Below are 20303 nucleotides of genomic sequence, written 5' to 3'. Positions count from 1 at the left end.
CAACTTAGAGTTAATTATTTTAAAATTATATAAACAAAAACAGTAATGTTAAGGAAAATTATTGTGAAAAAAAGAGTAAATTGCCAAGTCTTAGCCTATTAAGAGTCATTTCATCTTTTATACAACACATGGTCACTGACTTAGTAATTACTTGTCTTAATCAAATTGAATGATTTCTTCATTAAGTTTATTGATACTTTTTAGGTATACAATACAGTTACATTCATCATTGGGTTCTTTACATGATATATCTGGTTCTTATTTTTTGCCCATACTCCCGTCCTCCCTTAACCGCCTCCACCCTTTCCTATTTACAAAGACTTTGTTTCCATTTTTTCCTTGTCTCATATTTTTCTTTTCCCTTCCTTCCTTTCCCCTACCCTTCCCAATTCCCCTACTCCTTTAGCCCTTTTCTTTCTACTTCACTTCATCAATTATACAATTTGAACTTTTAAATTAAATGATTTTAAAACAATTTGTTATTGGCTTATTTTATATATCATGTATTTTCAAAATATATTTTGAATTAGAATACCATTACATAAAAATAGAATACGTTTCTGGGTTAGACTTGTCTTTGCTATATTGTAGCAAGAACATCTCTGACCATATAGAATGTTTATGCATTTCTATAACTTCTAGTACATGTGTTAATACATAGTTTAAATTCTGGTGCATGTACATAATACTTCCTAATTCCTTTTTTCATCCCCTTTCCCCCTTTTCCTCTCTTCCCTGCATCTCTTGATCCTCCCATTTGAGAAAGGCCTATCTTCCCACCTCCTATTATCTATGATTTCTTGAAGCAAAAATCAAAATATATGCAAAGCAAAACATACTAAAACAGAATAACTGATCACAACACAAAGCAGCAGTTCATAAAAGTACCTTTTCAAGTTTTTCCTTCCTGTGAATTAATTCCATTCTTTTGTGGATGTCTGATAGACAGAAGGAATAGACTATAGGTACAGCAGACTGACTGATAGGTTTTACAGATAGTGCTGGGAGCAACATTGGGATCATACCATATCAAAAGATATGGACATGGATTTCCAGTGCTAAAATAGGTTTTCAAAAATTCCTAGGACATTCTAATTGTAAATTCTCTTTACTTAAGAAATCAATCTGAGATAGATATGTAATAGAAATTACACCAAAATCTTCATTAGGCAGCTACATCATCAAAATTGTTCAAAATTCAGAATCAAAATTCAGAATCCAAAAAGATTCAGATAATGCTTCAAGTTCTCAGGAGAAATGAAATCATTTGTTTAGGTGTGTTCGATGGTGTGTTTATTCAGGAAAGTGTTTTCTGCAGATTTGAGACCAAGAGCAAAATTTAGCATGCTCATTCAGTAGTTTTGATGAAGAAGTCCTGCCACTGACCACTGTCACAGATGTTACTTTTCTCATTAGAACTCGGAATTATACATGCCAATAGGGTTATTTTCTCTTCTGCTAGGATCATCTTCAATCTTCATCATCTGCAAAACATAAACATATGGACTTCCCTGAATGTCATTATATTTGCTTAGAATGTCCCCTTAAGAGTTTACTCCTTCACATGCCACCTACCAAACAACATGAGCAGATTTTTTGCCATTTTAATAATTAAAATAAAAGTCCAATTCAGTGTGATATCATAGTAGACATAAATGAACACCATACAAGGGGTGATCAAAAGATAGGGTGAATGTTCAAATTTTAAAAAAGACTTATTACAGTAAAAGACACATTGCCAAGAACAATGGGATAAATATGTTCAAAGCAGGGGGGTATATTAAATATTTTCAGGGGAATTAATGGCACTATCTTTTACTGTAATATATTTTTATATTTAAACATTCACTATATTTTGTGATCACAACTTCTGTAAAATAAAGCTATGTTGTGTCCTCATCCACCTTATTCACCAAATCTGGCATCATGTGACTTTTGGCTCCTCCCCTAAGTCAAGAGGCCCTTAAATGGTAAGTGTAACAGCACAACTAAAGATACTCACAAAGAGGACTTTGAGAACTGCTTCAGAATGTGGCAAGAATAGGAAAGTGTATTAGCAGTGGGAAGAGGGAGTATCTTGAGGAGGATTGATGGCAATATATCTTTTACTGTAATTTTTTTTAATTTTAAAAGATTCACCATAATTTTGATCATGCTTCATATAAGCAAAACTATGGACATATTTTTCCCCCCTGGGAAAACACTGCTACATTTATGATTTAATTTCCATGCTTAGCAAATTTAGTAGCCAGTATTATTAAATAGACATTTGAAGAAATGTGTAAAATAGACAATGACCAAGCTCTTTTCAGAATCCTTTTGACTTTTTTAACATTAATTTTTAGGGCAAGATTTTTTTCCCCACTCTTCCCACTGCCCTCAACCACAGCCATGTGAGCTTTTATTCCCAATAAAGGTATCTACCATTCTTCTGTTATGGAAGGAATTAGTAAGTGACACACCGAGAGGCAGCAGAATGAAAGTAAAATAACAAATTTACTCATCAATAACGGTCAATCGCACATAAACCGTGCCTGGATCCATGATGCACTGGGTTACAACTCCTCCTTTTATAGGGTTTCACAGCCTTGACTTCGTTTGGGTGGAAACATTTCATTCTCACAGTTCACATCATGGTCACAGGATAGTTAACTTTCAACCTAAACGTAACAGTTCTTTACAGTTGGGGAGTTTACCATTAAGATTCACCTAGTTTTCTATTCTAGTCCATAGGAAGGGGGTGTTCAGGGTCAGGGGAGCAAATGTTAGCAATGGGTTCTTTCATCTAGACACTTTTAGGATCCTGTGGCTCCAGTCTCTTCGGAGCTCAAGCCTTGATGGGCCCCGTTATCTCAGGGTGAGACCAAATGCCTCATTCAGCAATTAGTGCCTTTGGTGCCTATTAGTTTTGAGCTAAACAAAACAAACTGCTGTTAGAGACAGCAGAAGCCATTTTACACTGTATCACTTTATAGGTTTTTGCTATTTATAAAAGTTTTTCCTATCACTTCAGAGAGGCACCTGTGAACTGATAGAGAGTATTTAACCACACACTCTATGAGTGCCTGGGGTTTTCCTCTCTCCCTGGAAGCTCTTGACCAATCACAGATCTCAGAAGGAGTGAGGAAGCCCATCCTTGCTTCTGGTCAGAACATCCTGCAGCCTTAGCCACCTGAGATCGCTTGTAGATCCAGGCTTTAGCTACCCTCTATGGGACTTTCCTGGGATGACACCATTGTTTGGCTCCCTTTCCATCCAGGTCCTGCTTCTTCCCTTCCCTCACTGATTCTCCTGTGATCCCCTCCTCAGTAGATCACACATAAAGTCCTGTCTCAGGGTGGGCTTCAAAGCTGGGCCAAGGCGTAATCTTACAGCAGCTCCAGCCTCACTGTCTTCACTCTTGCTTTGTCTCCACCTCAAAGGAAAAAAATACGTACTTCTGCTTTGCAAATTTTAAAGGTAACATCAATTTTTTTACTATAAGTTTAAGTAGTTGGAAATATGTTATTTTTGTAATATATTGGAAACATTGACATTTAAAAAGAAAACTACCAGTTGGTCACTGAATCCCACCAATCTGGGAGGCTGATGGGAGAATCCAAGTTTGAGCCCAGCCTGGGCAAACAAGTGACTTAGGGAAATCCAGTCTCAAAATAATAAAATAAATAAAATAATGTAGCTAGGAATATACCTTAGTGCAAAGGCCCTGGTTTCAATCATGAGTTCAACAAATAAATAAATGCATCATTAATATTTCTCTTATAACTTACCCAATGCAATCTAAATATCATAATGATTTTATATTACAATTATCTATTAAAAATATACGCAAACATGCCCATGTTTTAAAAGCTAGGTATTATATAGTGAACATTTCTCTCCTTAAGTTTGTATTTCCAATCCATTTCTCTAGTAGAATTTCATTCTATCTGTAGTATATTTATATATCTTAAAAATTTTGTTTGCAGGAGAAAAAGTATATACATATATGCACACATAGATGTGTGCACTTTTTATTTCCTATGGCTAAGCTTCTATGTTAAAATTTTGTCTATATGGATTATCATTAGAATTTATCACAATACTGTACATATTTAAGTTTTGGTAATTCTACCAAAGCAAAAGTAAACATTTTTATTGGAAATGCATTTATTAATTAGATAATTTCTCATTATAGTTTTTACTCACAGTTTATTAACTCCTGCCCTAACTCCAATGCCTTCCTAGGTGCATTTTCTACCCTAATCAAATTCAGAATGGCTGAGAAATGTGCCAGTTTTGTTTTGTTTTGTTTTGTTTTTGTCTGTGGAGCCGGGGAAGTTTGTAAAAGGAGATCCGGAAAGAACATCACTATCCTCAGACACAAGCAACATTCTTAGTACAAAGCGCCCATCCAGTCTAGCTTTTAGAAGCCCATGCACTAGAAAGTCTTTGTGTTCTCTCCACAACCCATGTACTCCAGTAAGAAAACATGGGCCCCATCCCAGCTCCTCACTATCTAATGAGGATAACAAAACTAGTTAGCGACAGAACCAAGGCCAGCACCTGGGTCTCCTCATTCCCAGTTTGATGTTCTTTCCAGACAGCAATAGCTCTAATGTCATTTGTCAGCACAACTATCATGATCATGATAATTTAAAGTTGATTAAACTTTTACTCTAGTTTACATTACTTACATTCATTACTTACATTCTTTATGTAATTGCTTACATTCATTGCTTACATTCATTACTGTTCACATTAGTCAATAATCTTTATTATTGTTATCCCCCTTATTTGGATAAGGAAATGGAGGCTCAGAGAAGCAGTAACATACCCAAGATCATATGATCAGTAATCTTGGAAACAGTACCAAAATCCATCTCTGGGCCTAGAATTCTTTCTTCCAACTACTGTACTGTTTCCCAAAGGTGCTTCTACAAAACACTAGCCTTATAAGATGTTCCCTACTGTAAGATTCTATAGTCAAACAGTTTGGCTATACCCCTCAAAATCACAATAATAATTAACCCATTAAAGACAACAGTTCCTGCAAAAAGGACACATTATTTGTCAGTGACCTTCTTTTGCCCAAATACCTACTACCGTACTGTGGAAGAACTTTCACTAAAGATATATGATTTAAGTACTTGTAGACACAAGGGCAATAGTTCTCAACTTTAGCTTGCATCAGAGTCATCTGGAAAGCCCATCTCCAGAGTTTCCCTTTCAGCAGGTCTGGCATAGTATCTAATAATCTGCATTTCTAATGATTTTCCAGATGACACATATGTTACTGGTTTAATCCTCACACTTCGAAAAACACTTCACTTAATAGTTGGAAAATAAAAACCAAGGAACAAGCCCTAGACAGTATACATGGAAAACGGTTACAATTATGCTTTAAAAATACATGTTTAAATTTTGCAAATGTATATTATAATCCACAAACAGAAAATCTGCCCAACATATGTGTAAATACTGAATAGTTTCTCTAGTGTGAGAAACTGAAAGTGGAAATAAGGACTAAAAGGTATAACAGATAATGTGAAATAGGAAGAAAAGGTGCAAAGGTGAAGGGGAAGTGGGAGCAGTAGGGAAAAAGAAAGAGGGGAATTAAAAGGGCTAAAGGTGTAGGGAAGGTGGGATGGGTAGGGGAAGGGAAATAAGGGAAAAGAAAAAAATGTGAGAAAATGAAAAGATGGAAATAAAGTGTTTGTAAATGGGGAGGGGAGGAGGGGGTGAAGGGAGGGCAGGGACAAGGGGAAAAAATGAGAACCAAGACCTGTCATGTAAAGGTACAAGATCCCAATGATGATTGTAACTGTACTGTATACCTAAAATGTACCAACAAACTCAATGAGGAAAAGAAAAGAAAATATCAGGACATGACAGGTAAAAAAGAAAAACTCACTGTTCTTTAGGTAAACAAAAGGTCAACAAAATGAAATAAGAACTGAAAATTTTATATGATACATTTTTTATCTTTATTTGTCAATGTATTATTGGGCTTTAGTAACTCATATAGGAATATATGTGCCAGGCACAACGTATGCCTTGAGATTTATATGTATCATCTGCAACTTTTAATATCTGAGATTTTCCTTCACATGGCCTGATTTTCATGTGAACTGATGTTGCATGGACATAATCATAGAGGATGAATCACTGTAACGAGTGGCATTGTGTAGGGTGCTGTGAATACAGTATTCTTAGGTAAGTCGCTTGAGATGTCTGTGGCTTCCATTTGCTTATCTATAAGGTGATACTTATAGTGTAACTCAGTGATTCCCAGTCATTCCAATTTTAGCTTCCAGGATTCTAAAACAAACAAACAAAAAAAAAAAACAAACATATTTTTCTGGAGACTCAGACTGGCTTCATAAAACAGGGCTGCTTAAGTGTGACCAAAACAAGCTGTTGGCCAGAAATTGCTGAGGAAAAGAATTAAAGACACTATCTGTTTCTTAATGCAAGACAAAGTATATAATATAGAAAAACCTAGAAAACTTTTGGAGGAAAAAAATGATAAAGAACTATAATAAACAAAAAAGTCACCTCTCAGCCAAAAAGATTCTAGAGCTCATATGACACCAGGACTGTGATAATAGTCAAATGGACCCAGGCCACTAGCTAATCTTTTTTTTTTTTTCTCACTGAGTTTATTGGTACTTTCTAAGTATGCAGCACAGTTACATTTATCATCCAGATCTTGTACCCTTACATGACAGATATTAGTTCTCATTTTTTCCCATACCCCTGCCCTCCATTCACCCTCTCCCCCACGATTTACAAAGATTTTGTTTCCATTTTTTTATTTTCTCATGTTTTTTTCTTTTCCCTTATTTCCTTTCCCCTTCTCTTCCCATTTCCCCTACACCTTTAGCCCTTTTCTTCCTACTTCACATTGTCAATTATACCATTAGGATCTTATTTACACTTTTAGTTTTTCACACCAGAGAAACTACTCGGTATTTACACATGAGTGTCTTATTTATTTCATTTAGGAGTATATCCTCAATATGTATCCATTTTCCTATGAATGACTCTAGTTTCTCATTCTTTATGGCTGAGTAGTATTCCATTTCATAGAAAAACCACATCTTCTTTATCCAGTCTCCAACTGATGGGCAATTGGGCCATTTCCAAGTTTTAGCTCCTACAAACTGTGCCACTATAAACATGGGTGTGCATATATCACTGTGGTATGATTCTTTTAATTCTTTTGGAGAGATACCCAGCAGAGGGATCTACAGCTAATCTTTAAAAGCTGATCCAGTCTGTGACACAGTTGAGATGGTCTGAACCCCTGTATCAGTGTGTGTCTTCCTAAGCTGCAGTCCTTTCCTATCTTCCCTCTAGCTTTCCAATTAAATCATTTTCCAAACATAACAGATGACAGCCGAGGATTTAGCTCAATGGCTCCGCAGCCTGCCTTGCAACTGCAAGGTCCCCAGTTTGATCCCCGGTACAAAAAACAAAAAACATAACAGATGACAACCCTTTTGATTCTACCAACCTTACCATATTTGGCAGGAAATAACATTTGAATAGACTGAGACAGTCAGAATTTATAGCAGTGTCATACAAACTCAAATGTTCAGTGGAATCATCTGGGGAACTTCAAAAAATATTAATGTCTACATCTCACCCCCAGAGAATATGGTGTGGTGTCCCCATGGAATACCATTTAACTAACATGGGGAGGGCAGTAGGATGCTTGTTCCATTTGGGACTGATTATATATATATATTATAAATATATAAATGCTGTTATATATGTTCTAGTACATAACATCTAGTGAAAATCTATACATTTATATTTTTATATATGGAGGAATGTTGCTAGATCATTAGACATGCATATTTTCAACTATTACAGACTTAGGAATATTGATTTGTGGTACATAGCAAAGACTGTGGATTGTTGCCCAGTGAATCTGCCATAAGCCTTCTGTTTTCTTTCTCTTGCTTTCTGCTATCTCTGGGTCCACGATCATGTCTCCAGCCAAAGAGCTGCCTGTAGCCTCCGCAAGGATCTTAGATCCTCGGCAGCTTTGCCCTCTACCGCTCCACTGGCACTGAGGCTCAGTGAGGAGCCTGCATCTCAAACTGGGAAAGCCCTAGTTGCAAAGGCAGAAGGCAGAACTCAAGTGCTGATGCTCTGGAGGTCCCTTGCACAACTCCCTCAGCACCTTCTGCACAGGGGTGCCGCTTCCTCCTGCCTACTTAGGACCTGTCGTCCTCATTCACGTCCCTCTCACTTGTCAATTGTCCCTCATTCCACACCAAGCCTTTACATCTACTTCTAATTCTGACTGTTGAAGTACAAGCAATTTCCTTTTCACCTTTCTTTTCTTATTTTGTGGATCCTCTTGTGGCCCTGGACCGTAAACCCCTCTTACCTTGTACTGTCATCTATACCAGATCTAGTGAATCCTCACTGCTCTTCTTTCACCAGAGGAAATACAAATAACAAAGTTCTCTAGGGCAGGGATGGTGAACCTTTGAAGAAATGAATGCCAAAGTGCAACCCAAAACCCACTTATTTATTGCAAAGTGCCAACACTGCAATTGAACGTGAACACTGAGGTTTTGTTTTAGAAAAAACAACTCATGCATTAACATCTTCTGTCTTAAAAGAAAAACAACATGAGTGCCACAGGTTCGCCACCCCTGCATTAGGATCTTCAACTATTATTCTCAAGATTACCTTTTTCTCCTTGTTGCTTATCATTTCCTGGAGCTATAATTTCTTTTGAATATGCCTCCTCCTTGTCATTCAGCATCACTTCCCCAGGCAAAAAGAGCATGTATGACTTCTGGGTCAAATCAGTAGCAATCCCAGAATTACTACTGTTATCTCCCAATTCAAAGAAATGTTGCTCCTGGGAACCAAGGTGACCAAACAGCTCACTGTCCTCTGTTTCTATTTCATATACCTCAGGAATAAGTCTGAAGTGATGGAGGGAAAAGATGAAAAATTAGTTAGCCAAGTCCCTTGCAAGATTAAATTAAATATAGCCAAATAATAAAACAGGAATCCATTTTATGCACACCATTGGAAAAGTCTAAATGTAGTTTGCAGGTGGAATGCTACTAAGGGGCAATTTCCTAATATTCTGAACATTCAAATAAATTGAACATTTATTTGTCTCAATAGTCTAAGACTCCAAACCAACACGGCTTTCATCACTGAATTTTTATTGAGTACTTGGGATTTCAAGTAAATCTTGAAAGAGTCCTTCTTGCTAGTCTTCATATATGTTTTGTTTTCTAAATGTAGAAGCTATTTTTTTGGTTTTCTTTTTCATGTTTTTCTTCTGCTCCAATCTTTGATATAGTGTTTTCTTTTTTGGCATTATCCAATATTAGAATCATGTTACTTAATTACTAAAAATGTATAAATAAGAGTTTCAGTTCCCCCCCAACAAAAATAGAAACATGACTCTTTCTAGCATACATCATGTTCTATCTGCTACTAACTCTGAGTCTGTGTTGGTATCACAAACTATTGCAAATAAAACTCACACACCCCAAAACTTGCATCCTGAAAACCAAAATGCTATTAGCTTCACAATATTTTCTAAAGTGCTGTTTATATTGCAACATTTCCCAAACTTGGAATTTCTCAACTCACAACACAGTGTTTTCTGTGCCAACATTCTCTGGGCTGGGAAAGGTGATGTTAGCACACTTGGCTTTCAGATCATTGTCGGGATATTTGTTGATAGCACCTGGAGAGAGAGGGTATCCTGATTAGTTTAGATTTCACCTTCTCACATTATGACTATCACTCAAAGTCATTTTATCTTTTCCTGTGGCTGGTGGTATTTTCAAAAACAAATTAATTTTAAGGGACTAGGCAAAGGCACACTTTAAGGTTCAAATACCTTAATGTTGGCCAAGTCAAGAAGATATAGCAGTAATTGAATAAAATATCCCCATGTTCTGTATGTGAAGGTTTGTGATATAATTCAAGGACATCTCTTAAATTCTCCTATGATCTGTTTTTCTCTTTGGAAATGGAGGATCTTTTCAGGTGACTTCATTAGTTATTGGAATTGCCTGCTTATTAAAGCTTGGGGTTGTGAGAAGACACCATTATTTTGCCTGCTATTAAACATAACTCCTAAATTCCAAGACTGTTGAGGACTATGGGAGTCCTGGGGCACTGTGAGTATCAGAAAAATATTCATCCTGAAAAACTAGCAAACTCCCAGCAGCTTCAGAAAACCACCAGAGTGGCTACTGCCCCGTTCCTGTGTCCCAGTGGAGGCCAAGACTTGTTTAGCACCATAAGATCTTCACTGTGTTGCTATACCTACACCTAAAATGGACACGTGGGCAGAGACTGGGGCAACACTCTCAGAATGCCCTGTGTCAAGACACCTTGAAAGTCCCTGCATTGCTGTGTCCAGGCTGACATTTGTACCCAGAGGTCAGAAGAATTCAAGCCAAAACCAAGGTTAATTAGAATGCAGGAAAAAATAGAAGTCCTTGGAACAGGCAGAGGATAGTGGCAGTAGTACTGTTTATTATAGCACTATATCTTAAGATTTTAGTAACTAAAGTATAAAGGACAAGAATATAGCTCTCGGGTCAGAATGTATGGGGCAGAGTCTAGAATTTCCCAATTAATTGTGATCCTTTAAGGAATTTATTTAATGTCCCTGAACCTCACTTTTTCCTTTATAAAAAAGACTATGATTATTTTCCTTTGAGGGCTGAAGACTAAATTAGCATGACCAATTAAAAGAAGCTGGCATATAGTAAACAATCACAGATTAGGTTAAAGGAAACTTTTCATCCATTTGAGGACTTCCTCAAAAAAGCCCTCAGAGGGCAGCAGCACAGCTCAAGGTCAATAAGACCTTGAATATTTCTCTGCGGTTTTTTTCACTGCCTCTTACTCACCTACATTCCACCACTCATAACTGAAGTGAGTATCATTTGACTAAGTCTGCTGATGAATTGTACACAGAGACATTAGAACTATTGCAAAAGCAGTAAAAGAGAAAATCTTTTTTTAAGGACTGGGCATTGAATCTAGGGCCTCATGCATGCTAAGCAAGCAGTCTACCACTGAGCTTTACCCCCAGATCTAGAGGAGAAAGTTTTGAATAACTTACGTCTGATTAAATGAACGAATGGCTTGATGAACTTGATTATATAGTCCAAATCTGGCTTGTGGGTCCGGCCAAGCTGGACTAAGTGATGATCCAAGGGGTGGCTGGCTAATTCTTCTAATTCCTTGTCATTGTGTAAAGGACCAAAGGAAAATACAAATATGGCGTATCCTTGACACTTGGCTCTCAGAGATACATTCCTTAAAATCTCCTTGTCTAAAGGATTGGTTTCACCAGCAGATATTATAAAGACAACTTTGTTTTTCCTCAGATTGGGGGTTCCCACAAAGATATTATCGATTGTCCACTGCAGGGCATGACCAATAAAAACATCTCCATTGAGCTGTTGAAGAGAGTGTTGGAGATGATGTTTCATTTGGTTTATATCACTATAAGTAATCAAATCAAATTCCAGATAGACTGGGCATTCTTCAGTGTTGGGCAGATAGCCTGGGGGAGAGTAAGTCAGAACAGCCACTCTGTCTCCTAAGGGGGAGGTCAGTGGATCTGTGGTAACATAAAAGTAATCAAGCACTGAGACTATAAAAGCTTTCACTTCCTTAAACTCATCATGTCCTATTCTTTGGGAAGCATCTATAAGGAAGGCTACATCCATGTAATTTTCTTGAAGAGAGGCATCTCCTGGTTCATAAGTCAGATCTGTTTCTTCCTTCCTGCCATAATTTTCATGTCCTGCAACAGAATAACTCAAGTCACTCTTTCTAGTAGAAAGAAAACTCCAAGACTCAGATGACAAGTAGCTGGTGTGAGGTGTTGCTTTGCTTCATTCCCACACCAACGGCAGACATCACTAGTCAACCACAGAACTTGTTCCCAGACACATTCACTAATCTGTCTTCACATAGTGCATAGAGAAACACTGTCATTCAGTACATGTCGTCAGGGGAGAAGAAACCTATTTGCTATCCCATCTCAGATCTTATGTCAAAATATTGATTCATCTCCCAACTATTTTGATGCAAGCTATTTTTAGTGGATTCCACATGGTTACAACACGAGGAGCATACATTTGCATCTACTATATTTAGTGATCCAAAAAGAAAATATAGATGTCAAATTTTGTTTTGTTTTTTTTGTACCAGGGATTGAACTTGGACCCATGCGCTTGCAAGGCAGGTGGCAGAACCACTGAGCCAAATCCCTGGCCCCAAAACAATGCTTTTTTTTTTCAGCATTTGGGATCAAACTTGCAAGGCAGGCAGCAGAACCACTGAGCTAAATTCCTGGCCCTCAAAGTGACATTTATCAGTGACACGAACTCATCTAACTTAATGCACATGTTCACAAAATACACCATGAAGTGATGGCATGAGACCAACCATAAACAAGTACTGACTTTAGAACTGTAACATTGTGTAAGATCTTTTATACTTTAAGACTTTGGTGCTCAAACAAGTGCTAGTTTAAACAGTTTATCAGCCCATGAAAAGATAAGGAGCATGCAGTCAGTGATGTAAGATGACTGCATAACCAAGCATTGATGGGTCCAGCTGACAATGATTTTCTTGTAGCAAGACTCCCAAAGAAGGAAACAGTTCTGCAGTTTCCATTTGGATGCGAGTTTATTGGATTGCAGACTAGCACTTCAATTAACACTGCTCTAAAGCCATGGGATTATGAAACCTGCCCACAATCATGGAAATGATAGTTCATTGGTGAGGTCACAACAGCAAATGCCAACTCGGATAGGAAGCAGTTAGCCAATGTTCTTTTCTTCTATGACAGAAGCATGTTTGAAACATAATCAAGTAATAAAAACATTTTTAAGTAGCAGAAGATATACTGATACCAATTTGTCTTCAGCCTATTAGATGTTTTTATGTTTATTATTGTATTTACTCATCATAAAAAATAAATCAGTTAGCCTTTATTAATGCTATAAAAGCTTAATATTGAAAGAGAATGCAACAAACATGTGTTACCAATAGGGCAAGTGCCCTTTTAGCTGGTTTTTGAATACTCAATGAGCCCTCCATTATTGGGGTATTACCTTTTTTATCTATTACTGAATTTGACTCATTAAATTTTTGTTTAGAATTTTGCATCTATATTCATGAGTGTGGACCTACAGTCACTCTTTCATGTATTATTTTTTTCTGGTTTTGGTATCAGGGTAATCTGGTTTCAAAGAATAAGCTGGGAAATATGCCTACCTCTCTACTTTCCCCAAAGAGTTTGTGTAGCATTGGTATTATTTCATCCTTAATATTTTGTTGAATTCATCAGTAAAATCATCTGTACCTGGAGTTTTCTTTACTTAACTACAAATTCAGTCCCTCTATTAGGTACAGGCTGTTTAAGTTATTTCTCCTTGAGTGAGTTTTGCAATTTGTGTATTGCAAGATATTTCTGTTTTTCACTTAAGCTGTCTAATTTATATGCAAAATGTTCCCTGGTTGTCCTTCATATCTGTAGAATATGCCTCCTCTATCTCATTGCTTATATTGATTATCTGTCTTCTCTCTTTTTCTGGTGAGTTTAAACTATATAGGTTTATCAATTTTATTGATCTCAAAGAAATATTTCTTGATTTTTATCTATTATTTTTCTATTTTGTTGCATTCTGCTTAAATTTTATTATATTCATCTATTTACCCTGAATTTAACTCATTTTTCTTTTTCTGACTTAACATGAAAATTAGGTCACAGATATGAAACCTTTATCAATATTGGAAATGCTATAAATTTCCTTATAAGTACTGCTTTCTTCTAATCTTACATATTTGGATGTTTTCATTTTCATTCATTTCAAAATACTAAGTGCTTTTTGAGTTTGCAAATACTTGGGCACTTTTCACAGATCTTTCTACTGTTGATTTTTTATTTAATTTAGATAGCTTAGGTGAAACACTGAAATTTCGTGAAATGCACAAATCACCAAAGCTCACTCAAAAAGAAATAATTTTAATAGCCTATGCCTAATAGATTGAATTTGTAGTTCAAACCTTCCCAAAAAGAAAACTCTAGGCACTGATGATTTTTACTGGTGAATTTGACAAAATCTCTAAGAAATAAATAATACCAGTTCTACACAAACTTAGCATAATGGGAATCATTTAAAATCTTGAGCATTGTTTTAAACCCCACAATACTGTCTACCTTGATAAATGTGTCATATGTATTTAAAAAGTTTGTATCCTACTATTGGGTGGAGCTTTCTATAAATGTCAGTCAGGTCAAATTAGCTGATAGTGTTGCTCAAATCTGCTGTAGTCTTGCTAATTTTCTTTTTAGTGTTTCCATCAATTATTAGGAGAAAATATTGAAGCTCATTAACACTCATTCTATTTTTTAAAAATCTTTTTTCTCTCCATTTCACTTCTGATAACTTCTCTTGATATACTTTCAGATTCACTTATTTTTTTGTGGCCAAATCTAAATTGCCATTGATTTCTTATCCAATATATTATTCATCATAGCCATTATACTTCTCATCTTTACAAATCCTATTTCAATCTTCTCTTTGGATCTTCTACGTCTCCACTTGTCTTTGTGACAGGTGGAATACAGTTATAAATACTGTTTTAAATAAATAGTATACACATGTGTCCTAAATACCAATTTCCCTGATGTGAAAAGCTAAAAGTGTAAATAAGGATCAAAATGTATAATTGATATTGTGAAATAGGAAGGAAAGGGCTAAAGGAGTAGGAGAAGTATGAGGGGAAAGGAAAGAAGGAAAAAAATATGACAAATGGGGAAAAAAAGTCTTTATAAATAGAGAAGGGTGGAGGGGGTGAAGGGAGAGCAGGAGAATGGGGAAAAAATAAGAACCAAGATCTGTCATGTAAAGGTACAAGATCCTAATGATGAATGTAACTGTACTGCACCTAAAATGTGGAGGGGGTGAAGGGAGAGCGAGAGAATGGGGAAAAAATAAGAACCAAGATCTGTCATGTAAAGGTACAAGATCCTAATGATGAATGTAACTGTACTGCATACCTAAAATGTACCAATAAACTTAAGGGGAAAACTGTTTTACTATTTTTAATATATTTGTTTGCTAATTGCAACATCTATATTAGTTCTGGTTTTGTTTTGAGTGATTATACTCTTCATTAGTAGCCATTTTGCACCTTTTAATGCCAGACATTGTAAAATGCTGTCAGGTGTGGGATACTTTTGTATTCATGTAAATATTTATGGGCTCTGCTCTGGGAAGGAGTTAGGTTACATGGGAAGAGTTGGGTCATTGTAGGTCTTGCCATTATGATTTGTTATGAGTGTCCAGAGTAGTGCTTATTTTAGGGCCTATTATTTCCTAATATTAAGGCAAGGCCTTCCTGAGTTTCTTTCCAGTGCTCTATGAATTATAAATTTTTCCAACCTTGCTGGTGGGAAAGAGCCCTGTGCAAGAGAGGGCAAATATTCCTTTCAAATGGCTCTTTCCCCAGTCTCAGATGATTTCCTTATATGCATGTGCAATCGGTACTCTACTGGTTAATCCATGGAGACTTTCTGCCGATCTCTGGGATTCTTTCTGTGCGGGTCTCTCCCCTCTGGACCTCTAACCTATGAACTCTCAGCCCTTTTGCCTCCCTGGACTCTCAGCTCTGTTTCCTCATCTCTGGAGTTCACTGGGCTACATCTGAATTCTCCCTTCTAGCACCATGGACTGGAAACTATCCAAAGGCAGTAAACTGGAGAAATTGTAGGAGTCTCCTCATTTGTTTCCCACTTCTCAAGATCACGGTCTTTCATTTCCTAATGTTCAATGTCTTCAGAAGTGTTGCTTATTTCAGTCAGGAGCCATATCTAGTTGCTTTATTCCATCTCCAGCAGTTCTCATAGGTGAGAATTGACTGTCTTCTTTGAAGATGCTCCACAGGCTTTCACTTCTCCCAAAGGATTAAGAATTAGTCATGCATGTGCCAAATTTTTCCTTTATTAATGCATTTATAGCACTGAACAGTATTGTGCATTTCACAAGCATGTTTGAAATGTATGAGCCTCCTATTCCACACCAAGAACCCAGTTTCAGACTCTTCCTGGAATTTCTGATTAGCCTACTAACTATGCAACAAGAAGTGAACAAACAGCATCTCTTATACTCCTCTTTGCTGTGGATATTATATAGTGCACATCACCACCAAAAACTTATCTTGAATTCTCAGCCATAGTGTGTTAGGAACTGTGAAGACTAATTACATACACATTGCTGCCTTTGGAAGTTTATGTTTCTGGGCTTGACAGTTCCTGCTCTACCACCAGTATCTGTTTTCCAACTACAGTATTTCAGTTTCTTTAAAAAGACTAAGCCACACACTTTGTTAAAACAGAGAAGAAAGTTTCATAAATGTTTTGGTAGAAGAGAAAGGATTGATTTACTATGGTAGTGGAATATTTTTTTAATGCAAACACCCACACCGGAAATATTATTGGTTTTCCTGTTTTCTTTTTATAAATGAGAAAAATCTCAATCCTTTCCCAAAGTGCCTGGCAGAACTATTTTCAAAAGAGGTATATTTAAGCTAAAAAAAGATCTCTAAAAGTAGCCTCTTTCCCTATGTATAGGAGTGGAATGAGAATCAATGAAACTAAATATATATATATTATTTTTGCCTGGTAAACACTAAAATTTTGTCAAATATAAGGTGTGATTACTCTACTTTGCCTCAGTTCATCTTCGGAAAACAGGAATATCAGAAATATTTTCCTTTAAGAAAACAATGAAGAGTGTGAATAAAATAAACTCAGCTAAGAGAAATGTTGGATATTTTCTAGAAATATCAACTGAGCCAAACCCCTCTGTGGAGGACTTTCCCCAGAATGACAGAGGAGGCAGAGCTAGCTCACTTTATTATAGATGAGACTTTAATGGAAGGAACTATCCAGCTGGATCTCCAGGGAAGAACCCCCAGAGACTGACCTAACTTTGGCCAAAGATTTAAGCCACAAAACCAAGTGAGCTCCCACAACTCCAGGGAGAAATGGGCATGGAAAGAAAATTTAGCAGAAGGGTGAATGTAGAGGTCCTGAGCCATTTGAACTGGGATTAATGTGCTGTCAGGCAGCTATGGTGTCTTTCATGGAATTTGTGGGAAACCTTAAGACACACAGGTATTATATAATCTGCTTTGGAATTTGTCCAAGGGCAAAATTAGTCACCTGTTTTTCATAAGCAAGCCATATGTTCAATTGAGGCTACCCTATGTACACAGTTCCATCCACTTGAACTGTAGCAGATACTTTTTTTTAAAGACTTCTCATTTTGTTGTCAATGCTTTCTTTTTGAGTTTCTATTTCCTGAGTATCAAATTGAGTATTTAGTTAGGTTCAGGTCTCGTACTCAGCTCTACATCTGTCTTCTCTTACTGAATCTTCCTTCTGAAGCTATGAGGGTATAATTGTCATCATCCCTGTTTTACAAATGAGCAAACTGAAGCTTGAAGAGGTTTAATAACCTAGCCAAGAAATGGCAGTTGGTAAATGGTTGAGGCAGGATTTAAACCTAGTTCTGTCTAACTCTTGAATAAGTTATTAGATATGAAAGTGGAGCAGAAATGTAAAAGGACACAGTAACAGCCCACCAAAGACCTGTCCCTGGTTTGAAAAGTGTGGCTGATATTCCTTCTGACTGAAGCCACTAAAAAATATTTTCTTCTAAAAGTAAGCAATTATGACAATTAAATAAAATGTGCATTTTTCTTCTCTAGGCATTATAGTGCAATACTTATGAGCAGAATTTTTGGAGCTTGAGTCTTGTTTTTGCCCATTGTCGACTGTGACCTTGAGTCTTCTCAATGCCTTGATTTTGCTATCTAAATCCCCATAATAAACTACAACTGTGCAAGAAAAACTAAACTGTTTGCACTGTGCCTACTATATCCTAAGCACTTCACAAATTTAATTTTTTTTTTTTTTTGGTTTGGTACTAGGGATCAAACTCGAGTCCTTGTGCTTGCAAGACAGGCGGTGGAACCACTGAGCTAAATCCCCGGCCAACAAATTTAATTTTTAGAAGGAAGCAAATAGAAAAATCTTAGGCATCTATAAATCCTTATTATAGCATATTCTGCAGTTTCCATAAAAATGCAAAGTGAGCTTGTATACCACACACAAGTGTATATGTATTCTCAAAAGTGAGAAAGATAATTCCACTATGCTTGCATATGCTTATCTCTAGAGGAGTTGGCAGTAATTTATATACCATTTCATTTATCATCACAGACTCAGGCCTGTCCTCCCTTTTGCCTGGTGAGATCACTGTTCAAGCTGTGACAGGCTAAGGTCAAAAAGGAGGAAGGCACAAAAAGGAATGTGTCAATGATTTTATGTCAAAGAGAAGAATAGACATTTAAAATTCTCTATCCTCATCACCATTACCACCTCTAATACTACCATTGCTTTGCACAGATTAAATGAAGTCACGTATATAAAGTGCTTACATGGTGTGCAGCCTTTGATTGCACTTGATAAGTAGCAGCTTCTGTGGTTATTATTATTTCTCATGCATCATTCAATAGTAAGTGAGACAATATATGCAAATGCTTGACCTGCATGAAATAAATATTGACTTCCAAATCTATTTGCATTTTTATTGAACTTAATACTTTGTGATTTCTATTGGGCATTTTTTTCTACACATACTATACTTTGCAGACTGTAAACTTCTTGAAGACAAGACCTATATCTGAGTTTTTTATCTAACTCCTCTAAAGAGTTAGTCAGGACTAACACAGAACAGGAGTCAGAAACACATTTGTGACATGAAGAAACATTTCAACAACGCTGGAAAAACCCACAGAAGTGATTAACAGAGTCATTTCTAATAGAAAGCCCTCAATAAGGACTGCCACCACCACTACACTAACCACCATCACCACGACCACTACTGTTACTACCACCCACTATCATACCTTTATCTTCATCACTGCTACCACCTCTGCCACCACGGCCATTACCGTTACCTCTTCACACCATCGCTACCACCCACCCTCATACTTCCACCTCCATCACTATCACCTCTACTACCAACCTCTACTACTATCACTACCAACATGGATCACTATCATCTCTACCACCATCTTTATCATCCACCACCATTGCCTTTATTACTGCCATGATCAGTACCAGTATCACCACCACCACTTGCCATCATCTCCACCATCACCTCTACCTCTATCGCCTAAACTCTACTTTAACATGGCTAAAATTTTTAAATATTCTGTGACTTTATCATTATATTTAGACATGATCACAGTTCTACTATTGATCTCATCTTTAGGAAGTACACTGATTCACAAGGAGAAAAGTCATCGAATACTCCCTGAAGACTAAGGAGCCAATTATGCTGTATTTATTTAATTCCAGTATAGATTTAAATTAACAGAAGATATATCTTAATGTTTAATATGTAACAGCAAAAATTAGAACCAAACTATGTGTTCAAAAGAGACAGTTAAATACATTCACTTATTAAAAGAAATATGCAGACACTTAGAAAAATCAGCATTAAGATTATAAGAATATACAAATGCTATTTATGACATAATAATTTGCAAAAAGCAGGATGTGCTATTGAATATAAAAACAACACACCTATGGAAAAATCAAAGAATATATTGCACACTAAAAATAATTCATTTTATAAATTGTTTGAGACTTTGTATACACATTTTACATTTTATGGAAGTACTTAGATATTTTTTTAATTTGCAGAATACTAAAGATATAATGGAGAAACAGTGGAAAGGGTTCAGATGTCGTGGGCCTCTCTAATGATTCTGTGAGTACTATGAGCTTGAAGTATGAGGTTTCTCCTCTCACTATTGACAGCTTTACCTGATAATTATTTATTATGGAGACTGTCCTGTGTACTGCGGGATGTTTAGCTACATCTTTGGCCTCTACCCTCTAGCTGTCACAAGACCCTTCACTTGTGACAATAAAAATATCACCAGACATTGCAATATGTTCCCCTGGGGGGCCAGAGTAGAATTACTCCCAAGTGAATTCACGCCCAATGATCACTAAATACCATTCTAGCTCTATTAGTCAATGATTGATTCAAAATGTAAGGATGTATTGGCTTTTTAACAAGATGGTTTGCAGAACACAATGAAATTAAAGTTATAAAAACAAAAGAAAACAAAACCTATACAAAATTCTCTTGTGGGGGCCAGGGATTTAGCTCAGCGGTTCGGTGGCCTGCCTTGCAAGCACGGACCCAAGT

At 36.6% G+C, this 20303-nt stretch overlaps 1 protein-coding gene across 1 annotated transcript in view; it reads right to left on the bottom strand.

Moving 5' to 3' along the window:
* Nucleotides 1–497: 497 nt before the first annotated feature.
* Col6a5 (collagen type VI alpha 5 chain) overlaps nt 498–20303 on the bottom strand; it is a 223016-nt gene continuing 203210 nt past the window's right edge. The window contains 4 exon segments of the mRNA XM_033759692.1: nt 498–1484; nt 8692–8933; nt 9619–9715; nt 11111–11800. Coding sequence (XP_033615583.1) covers nt 1471–1484; nt 8692–8933; nt 9619–9715; nt 11111–11800 — 1043 coding nt within the window. The 3' untranslated portion in view covers nt 498–1470.

The sequence above is a fragment of the Fukomys damarensis genome, unplaced genomic scaffold (genome assembly GCF_012274545.1).
Source record: "Fukomys damarensis isolate Sample0158 unplaced genomic scaffold, DMR_v1.0_HiC HiC_scaffold_37, whole genome shotgun sequence".
In the NCBI taxonomy this organism is placed as follows: domain Eukaryota; kingdom Metazoa; phylum Chordata; class Mammalia; order Rodentia; family Bathyergidae; genus Fukomys; species Fukomys damarensis.
This window is presented reverse-complemented; position numbering and strand designations above follow the sequence as displayed.